The sequence below is a fragment of the Lemur catta genome, chromosome 6 (genome assembly GCF_020740605.2).
Source record: "Lemur catta isolate mLemCat1 chromosome 6, mLemCat1.pri, whole genome shotgun sequence".
Classification (NCBI taxonomy): domain Eukaryota; kingdom Metazoa; phylum Chordata; class Mammalia; order Primates; family Lemuridae; genus Lemur; species Lemur catta.
Genome location: NC_059133.1, coordinates 26,873,957 through 26,883,787, shown reverse-complemented (window position 1 = coordinate 26,883,787; position 9,831 = coordinate 26,873,957). Strand labels below are relative to the sequence as shown.

General features: G+C 33.9%; 1 protein-coding gene across 1 annotated transcript; it reads right to left on the bottom strand.

Moving 5' to 3' along the window:
- Window positions 1-353: 353 nt before the first annotated feature.
- On the bottom strand, window positions 354-7,319 carry LUM (lumican). The gene is made up of 3 exons (XM_045553263.1): window positions 6,878-7,319; window positions 3,570-4,452; window positions 354-1,174 (listed from the first exon to the last, which is right to left on the bottom strand). Exons 2-3 carry the CDS (start codon window positions 4,429-4,431, stop codon window positions 1,020-1,022), a joined length of 1,017 nt encoding a protein of 338 aa, XP_045409219.1. The 5' UTR covers window positions 4,432-4,452; window positions 6,878-7,319; the 3' UTR covers window positions 354-1,019.
- Window positions 7,320-9,831: the final 2,512 nt, after the last annotated feature.

Genomic DNA, 9,831 nt, shown 5'->3' with positions numbered 1-9,831 from the left:
TTTTTAATCCTGAGAGTTATCCACCATTTTTGCTTAACAACCATGCAGTGATTGTTGAGATCTTATAGAAGCTTCTTATTTAATAGAATATTATTGCATATGAATCAGTAAAAACAACAAAAATGGGAATAATGACACCTATATAAGCAAGTTGTGAGATCTAATTACATATTGTAAGATGTGTTCAAAAACTCCTTGTAAGTAAATGTTAGAAGCAGACAAATTTTAGTGGCAAATCCTATGTTCACATTAGTAAAATATTACAGGCTAGATATTATCTTTTGAATTCTAATCTATTCTTTTATTTATTTTATATATGGGAGATATGAATTTCACAAAAAGTCAAACACTGATGCCATTTGCTATGTTTTATTTTGCTATTAGCTTATTAACCGTAACATGCAAATAATCAAAAAGAAACATATACATGACTTAGAGTGAAAAAATTCTAGAAAAGAAAATTATACTTGGTATGTATGCAAATTATTAATACTAAAATATTTCTTTAAGTGCATGTGGCTTCATAAATTTTGTCTAGTATTTTGCAGAATTATTGGTCTCAAAATATATCATCCTATTTTTTAACTAAACAAATTTGAACATATCAAAATAATTTGGTTCAATACAGTAAACATCATATGTATGTAGTCCATGCTTTGGGACACATTAAGTTAAGATTTAAGGATTATAAAACTTAGCTGACTTCCATACAACCAGTGGAAGGTTTTACACATCATTTGACAGTAGAGATATAGAAAACACTAAATTTACAAATAAAGTATTGAGTTTGGTTTCTGTTTGTGTGTATGTGTGTGTTCTTGTGATGAAATAGGCCTGCCTTTCATCTTTTCTTTAAGAAAAAGGGGTAAATGTTTACAAAACATTTTCCCTAAGAGTTTAAATTTCATGGAAGTAATAAACAGCAACAAAAAATGGATACAATGAAAACCGACACACAGAAAGGTAACCATAAAATGTTGCTCCAGGATATACCTCAAAATAATTGGAATTAGCAGATATTAATTAAGAGTGATTTCATTTGCTACGCGTAGACATTCATACATGTCAGGTGGCAAGTTGCCTTCATTCAGGCGATTGCCATCCAAACGCAAATGCTTGATCTTGGAGTAGGATAATGGTCCCAGGATCTTACAGAAGCTCTTTACATCAAACTCTGGAAATCAAAGAATAGAAAACTTTAATCATTTTTTAGTACACTGGCTTAAAATAATAATTTTAAAAATTCTTCGGGTCTATAATATTATCAAGTAGGGCAACTCCAAAAGCAAAAACCAAATCATGGAATGTACACCAACTGAGTTCATTTTTTTTTCTTCTGTTTCATTCTCAAACTCCAGTTAGCAATGACTCCAGGGCAAACCCAAACACACTGTACCCCTTTCCTTCAAGATGCTGCCTTAACTCATCAGTTTAATTCTAGGAATCTTTATGGTACCTACCTTTGAGAAACTATGGAACGATAGAAAGAAGATGGGCATAGGCCTATATTGTGATTCTACCACTTCCCAGGCGGGTGACCTTGGAACACTTACCTGTTTTCCCCATTAGAGATAACATAGCTATCTCACTGTGTTGCATGAAGATTAAATTAATTAAGGAATGTAAAGCATTTTAGATGGTACCAGTACATAGCATGTCCTAAATAATTACTGATGTCCTTTAAATTTTATTCTCTTTTCCCAATTATTCTACATTAGGAAGATCTGTGAATAGGCTAATACTTAGAATTGCAAATTTGAAATATGAAAAAATTTTTTGGCTATATATTCTCTAATATTAGAAAATATTTAAGGACTCTTTTTATAGTAAGAAAATGTGGACAATTGGCATGATTATGAATGATTATTGTCTGGCAAGATAACCTAAGTTGAGGAGATACATGCAAAGACAAATAAGAGTACCTGACAATGTCAAGGAAAAAGAAGGAAGAAAAGTAACTACTATTCAAATGACCACTGTGTGCTGGGCACTGTGATTTCTATCTCAGGTTAGCACTAAGTTCCTATTGGCCTTTCTCCTAGAAGCCACCCTTCCCATCTTCCACACTGGCTCTTCCATTTACTCATATCATGTGTACTTTTCCACATGTGCCTGCATCTGTATCCTTCTTCTTTCTTGTTTCAGAGAAAGAAGTAGCTCTACTCCTGTGGCTAACCTCTACCCACAAAATCTAATGGATTTCTTCAGCCCTGAATCATCTCAAATTCCTTTAGCATTTTGGTCTGTCAGAGTATCCTACCTCCTAGCCACACATGTTTAAAATGTGGGATCACATATTGCCACATAGTGAATTTTCCACTGGAAACAACTGTAGGAGTTTCACTATGTTAGCTTGACTGTGTATTGTGTGACAGTCAAACAGCACCAACTCCTACCTTGAATGCTTTCCAGATACAAGGAAGAACATGTGGTGCCTCAGTTGGCAATCATCGTCTCCTTCATGAGAACACCCCAACTCTACTAGCAGTTACATTAAACCATTGAAGAATGATAGAGTATCATATGTGTAAGGTATACTATAATTTTTTCTGATGGCAATATCTTTATTCAGTATGGTAAGAAAAGCAATTTGTAGCAGATGAAAATGTTTAATTTTAATAGATTATTTTGCATATATAATTGCTTTATATGTGAATGAATGTTTCCCACCTGATTTTCTATTTAAAACACTTGTCCATGAATTGTCTTCTCTTCTGCCAAACTCTGTTAGAGTAAGGCGAGAAATTATGAATTTCAATTTCCCACCTGAATCTGTATTGCTTGAGTTGAAAAATGTCCCAGAAGACCATATAAGTGCATAAACAATCTAAGTGAATGAGGTCAACCTCCATCCAGAAGATAAATGAAAAATAAACTATGGCAGCAGGAGGAGGAAAGAGGAAACTGGAACATCAAATGAGGAGAAGGGCTGTATATAAGAAAAGGGGCTCTGTAATACCGTATTTTTTAAAAAGATGTTCCAAACCCCCATCATATTCCTTCCTTGCTTAATATTTCTCACAGTCCTCATCAGAACACTATGGAGCCCACACACACCAAAACAGAGGTCACAGAGGTAGGCGATGATCTTGAGAGCAGAGTAACCTGCTGAGTTCCAAGTAATAGGTATCAAGGAAGAACATGAGGATGTACGGGCTTCTCTGGGGTTATGGAAAACAACTTGAATGCCTCTGCCACTTTGCCCCTTCTGAACTTGTTTATTCCTTCCTTAGCTAGATCTTGTAAAAAAATAAATGTAGGACACAAATCTAAGTTTTAAAGGAGGCAACTAATGAAAGATAAGTATCAGGAGATAAGACAGCATGATAAATTAGCACAAGATATTAAATTTAAGGGAATTAGATATCAAGTTCTATGATCTTAATTGTTCCTTATCTGGACACTACAAAGAAAGGCTAGATATTGGAGATATAGTTGAGTTAGAATTCTTTCATTCTTGAAGTAACGGGTTATTTTGTTGGCATTTTTTTTTAATGGAGCCAGAGGCAATTTAGCCATTTAAAACTTGAGGGTACATAAATCAAACACAGGCACAATTTTCTACTTACTTTCAAGTTCATTGACCTCCAGGTAATAGTTTTCAAGGTTTTCACTGACAGTTGGTATGCTTTTAAGTTTATTATAGGAGAGATCCAGCTCAACCAGGGATGATACATTAAAAGAATTTCCAGGTATTCCACTATCAGCCAGTTCATTGTGAGATAAACGCAGATACTGCAGCCCACTAAAGCGCTTGAAATACTCATCAGGGATGTTGCTGATCTTATTGTTGTCTAAGTAGAGAGTTAGAAGAGATACTGGGAGGCCAGAAGGCAGTTTGGACATCTGATTGAAGCTCAAGTCAAGGTACTCCAGTGATTTAAGACCTCTCAAAGCAGCTGAAATAGCATCCTCTTTCAGCTGATTGTGTTGAAGATGGATGAAGGTCAGGTTTACCAGTCCTTCAAAGGAGCCCAGCTTTGTGATCTTGTTATGAGTAAGCTGCAGATCCTCCAGAGATTTGGGAAGTGGGCCCACAGACTCTGTCAGGTTGTTGTGGTTTATATGCAGCTTCTTCAGTTGTTTCAATTTAGAGAAAACTCTCCCTTTGATCTTGGAGTTTTCTAGAAGGTTGTGATCTAGAATGAGCCACTGTAGATCAGTTACGTTCTCAAAGGCCTTGTCATCAATATGGTCAATCTGGTTATTCCTAAGGTAAAGGTATTTGATTCCAGGAGGCACCATCGGCACACTCTTCAGTTTCAGCCCATCACAGTACATGGCAGATGGATAGCTTTCAGGGCAGTTACATTCTGGTGCACAGTTTGGTGATGAGAGCCCATAAATGGACATGGGGAAATCATAATCATAGTATTGGCCACTGGCACCCCAAATTAAAGCCAAGAAGAGAGCAAATGCTCCTAGATTCATTTTTGGCAAATGGTTTGAATCCTAAATAAAGAGGAAACATTTTTTATTATAAAATAGTAGACTTTCAAAAAAAAGTAAATTCAATTTGTAACACAATGCATTAGGAAATGTGCATTTTGTTATTTTATCACCTTTTTTAGCTCATCTAACGGTGTCTTTTAATTTTCATTTACATTTTGAGGATGAAGGTATCTGTTAGAACTTTGGGGTGAACAGGTTTCAGGTTAGACTGCATACACATGCGCCCCCTTCTGGGAGAGCCAGGCCTAGTTGTTTCAGTCAATTTCTCTAGGTCCTTCCTCAATTAAATGCTTTCCTGCAAGAGGTTTCTGGGTGGTGCTCACTGATCACCATATTAGACCACTGCTTTAGAACATCCTTCGAAACCAGAAGAAATGAAAATGAGAAGACAGCTGTAAGCTGTACACTCTACCCTACCATTCAACATCATTAAAATATCTCATTAAGATCCTTCCTGAGAACATGAGCAATCTGTGGTTTTGCCTGGAGGAAAGCTGTCCTTATTATGTGTGAGGGAGGCAGAGGGGATGCATTCCTTTAAAAGTATCTGGTTATTGTTGGTTCTGAGGAAGGGGAAGAAAATTCTTGGTGCTAGTGTGCATGCATATTATTTCAAGATTTGCTTAACATTCCACACTTTTAAGAACACTGCAAAATTGTGCTCTGAAACTCATATTTGGTAAACTAATTTTAGTAAAACTAATGTTTATTAATCAGGGAAATGTCACACACATTCTAAGAATTTTTAAATCTAGAAAGAGATCCAATAGGTAGAAAAAGATATTCTTTTCCAAGTTTTGAATTAAAGTTACAGTCTCTCTCAGTAACTCAAAAGTTCTCTGCCTTCTTCATGTCAAAATTTAAGGTGGAATGGTTTGTTTATCTAAATTTCAGTGGCCTCACAGAATGCAGGTGGGAGAGAGGTAGGAATTAAGAAAACTTTTATATTTAACACTAGCTTTAGGAAGCATCTAGGAAAAGATTCAATTGAGAATATAAATTAAAAATAATTTCTAATAGTTATCTTCTCATATTAACATGTTTCTAACAAATTTCTAACATGTTTCTAAGATGAGACTCAATAAAGCCCATTTCACTTTCTTGGGGGAAGTTCACAGTTAGGTAAAGGAAAATTAAGATATAAGAGATGGACTTTTACAGAGTGAAGAGTTTATGGCTCAAGTGAAGTTGGTAGCCCTGGAAAAGAAATGTGAAGGAGGATTCACATTCTGTTAGATAACATAGAATATTGTATCTTCCTATGAAAGTATGATACAAGCTTTTGGACCAAGGTAGTCTGGGATAAGTAGGATCTTTGGGATTAGAAATTAAAAACATCTTTTCTTTGCTTTAACTTGGAATTCTAAGGCAGTGTATTTCATCAGATGAAACACTAAAAAAAGTTGTCAGAAACACTTTGATTGCTGACATAATGTAATAGGTAGCCAGATTCTTAGTAAATTATTCCCTAAGATTGTGATGGAGGCATTTCATTTAGTTGACAGAACTTGGCCATGATAATAATTGCATAGCACTAAAAAGAACATGATGACATATTCCTATGATTATTTATAAGATACAGGATATTAATACTATAAAGATTTGCCTTGCTTCATTAATAAGCTATTTTAAATTGAGTATGCACCAAAATTCTCATGGTAACTATAATGTGAGTATTGAATAATAATGAAAGAAAGCTCCCATATTTTTGGCATAGTAAAACGAGGGCTCTAAATTCAATGAAAGTTTATAACCATATAATGAGTCCACTATGAGGCAAAAGTACACTGTACTTCCCCTCGTTTGTTCAAATACCTGTGGTTATACAGAAAATGCTATCTTCAAAATGTAAATCATTTCCCAGAATTTCTTTAAAACATGTTCCTTAAGACTTACATCCTAAAACAAATCTTTAAAGTTACCAAAATAAAAACAAGTGATCTATAAGTGTCTAAGTCTTTTAGTTCACTTTTTATAACAACATAGAATGTTTATTGTAAATTATAAAAATTTCTCACAATATATTTATTGCAAAATATTTTGAATGCTGATTGAAATGACCTTTCTTTGGTCCAATATTAGATTCTAACAATACTAATGTCTATAACTAGTTAGCATCAATAACAAACATCTTAATTTCTATACCTTTTCACTGTGTCTACTTTAACTGTTTTCTCATTCTAACCTTGAAACTTTTGTAACTTCCCTTGCCAAGCAAAACAACATATATTGCATAAAATTTCTCTCAAATCCATAAATCATGGAAAGCACGTTAAACAAAATGTGAAAATAAATACTCAGAACTGTGGATTTGCTGTTGAATAGCAATTGGCAAAGTTGCTCTGGAATTTTTTCTGTTCCTGTTACAACAAATGCTATCCCAAACAGTCAGCATCCCCAGTGCTATAGTTAAAACAGCACTTACCTTTCTGTCTTGACACTGCTTTCGTTAATTCTTAAAGCAGATGCACTGTGGACAAGAATCCACCAATATATGCTGTAAACTCTGTCAGGACGGAACTGGCTGCCAGATTCTTAGTGATACAAGAGCTGAAGGGGGTGGGGGGGGACCCAGCCCAGTCACGCCAGTCTCTGAATGGAGTTATGTCATTGTGGGGATCTTGTGGTGTGGCATGTGAACACTCTGCTCTCTAACGAAGTGCAGGTGGACGTGGGGAACAAGGACAGCCCAGTTCATTCCCTATGGAATGGGAGAAAGATACATGTTTAACCAGCTCAAATACCATAGCTTTTAACCAAGGATTGATTTGAGTCCAGCTCCAAATGAGGCTGCTCACCGTGAGAACATTTCTCTTACAAACCTCTTTACTTCTGTGGCCGTGGCAACAATTAAGTGCAATTTTCTCAACCAACTGTCATGTTCATCTAAAAGTCTTATAAATTATATACAGAGCAAATAATTGGAGGAAAATGCAAATGAGCAGACTCGGAGGAATGGAATCCTTTTTGCCCCTCACTCTTGGAAAATATATTGATTTACTTGGACCAATTTAATTTCTGGCCATGAGAGTACTTACATTAGTTTCTGAAATATAAAAAATGCTTCATATATACCTGATTACAAATGAGAAATATCAACATTTTGAGTTTACTTCTTATGCTAAGGGGACTCTTTTTATGTTATTCAAGTCTGGAACTAATCAACAATGTCTTGCCTGTTTCTTATTTTGTGGATTTCATTTAGGAATTCACCCAAAACCTTACTTGGGGATAACATTCTATAGCTTAATGCCAAAAAACATAAAAGAACAGAGAAAAAAAATGTATACTAAAAATATCACAAGGCAATAATCTTTCATTTTCTCATTGCATGCTAGTGATTTTTTTTTTTCAAACTTAAGTTATTCAAAGTTGCGATCTCCCAATGGCCTGGTTTAATGTATCTTTCATTGTCAGTTCCTGATGCATGCTTTCAGCAAATGAGAGATCTGCTCGAGTCCTTGTTTATTTTATTTTGTGATTTTTATCAGTTGTATTTATGAGATTTTTTTCCTCCAAAGTTTTCATTTCCTCAGGTTTATAAGTACTCTTACAACCAGATATTTTAATTAAAGTTGCCATATTGTAAATTTTTCTCTTTTTAAAATAACTCAACAATATCACTTTTTAGCAATGAGACTTGTGGAAAGTTAATACTAATACTGCAATTGCTTGGAAAAAAAAGACTGTTAGAATAAATGCTTTATTTTTGTAATAGATCTGTTGAAAAATAAAAGGTAATGTTCCTGAAAATAACTCACAGAATTGTAAGATGATCCACGAGCATAAAATGTTTGCTATTGTTATTTTAAGAAAATTGATAGGAATCAGTTTTTAATAAAGGAAATAAACTTAAAAGCAATCAAGAAAAAAAAGACAAATAGACTAATCAAATATAATTACGTGGTCTTCTTAATGGGGATTGTCAAAACTACTATAAATATTAATTTTGAGTGCATCAATTTCTATAATCTGAGATCATGTTTGAAAAATTCCACCTACCTTCTCCTTAAGATTTTTCTTTATAAAGCAATAAATGTGTGGCGATGTCTGTAACAGATTTTAAATGGATTAAATTGGATTTAGCTCATTTTGAAGCTGATATTGTCAGCATATACTTTTTGATTAAATCAGTTATATCAGACCAATAATTGAATAACTTGCACATTTCAAAGTATATTTCCAGGGTATATTAGAAAGAAATGGAATTAATGCTTATGGTGTATCTAATATATCCTATGCTTTACTCTCAAAATTTTCACATTTCTTACTTCAAATTTCATACTTTAAAATCCTTATAATATGTATTCTTCCCATATTTTGAGGAGTAGAAATGGAAATTCAGAGCCTAATTAATCTGCTAAAAGTCACCTAACAAATAGATGTAAGAATAAAACCATGAACATCTTCACTCATGGGGAAGAGGATGGACAAGATGGAACTAAGACAAGTCAGTTAATTCAATCAGTTTACAATATTTTATAAACAAGATTATTATTAATTGAGAAAAAGCAGACTATTAACTAGGCAATAGTTTTTGGAAAAGTCAAGTGTTAACTGAACGATAGTTTCCTGTATATCACACACTCAGGTGTACACATATAGCCACATCTACACTTCAGAACTTTTGGGTAGGGTGTGAACTTTTCACTCTGGAAAATGGAGATTTACATCATTGATGGTAATAGGTATTGGAGGCTAAATGTGTTTCATCAGAGAACAGTTTTAAATGATTGAGTTGCCTCCCTTCAGCCTGCCAGCTTGATTCCCTGTGTTACCTGAGACCAGCAAGGATAATGAGGAAAGTTGTGATTATTTTACACACACTGTTCTGAACTCAGCCCTGGACTTACAGGAGAAAAATAAAAATAAAAATAAAAATAAAAATTTTGACCCCTTTGAAGAATACTTTTGGGAGAAAAGACGAAAATAAATGTTTAGCCCAGAAATAACTATCTTTTGGTGTTTTTTCTTAGTATGTATGTACAAACACAAACACATGGACACTTTGGTTTTCACATAAATATTATCACATTATGCTTGTAGTTTTATATCCATCTTCATATAACAGTAAGTTGTGAATACTTTTCTATATCATTAAATATTATTTTCTAATGTCATTTATTTGATACATGAAATTCTGTTATATCAATGTACCATAATGTAGTTGTTAATTTTTTATTATTGAACACTTGATTTCTCTTATAATTTGCAAAGCACTATCACATTCAATGGAATTTTATTCTTTACATTGGTTGTAACTGCTCTGTCCACTGTACTTATCTCAAAGGACACATTTTAAATGAAAACACCTCTTGAGCAAGTGGTTTATACTTTCAAATAAGACAATAAAGGAGGGATTTGAATTTCTTTTTCTTC

Coding starts and splice junctions, on each gene's coding strand:
- LUM (XM_045553263.1), bottom strand. CDS start 4,431: ATGAATCTAGGAGCATTTGCTCTCTTCTTGGCTTTAATTTGGGGTGCC. Junction 1,175..3,569: donor GGAGGTCAATGAACTTGAAA/GTAAGTAGAAAA, acceptor TTTGATTTCCAG/AGTTTGATGTAAAGAGCTTC.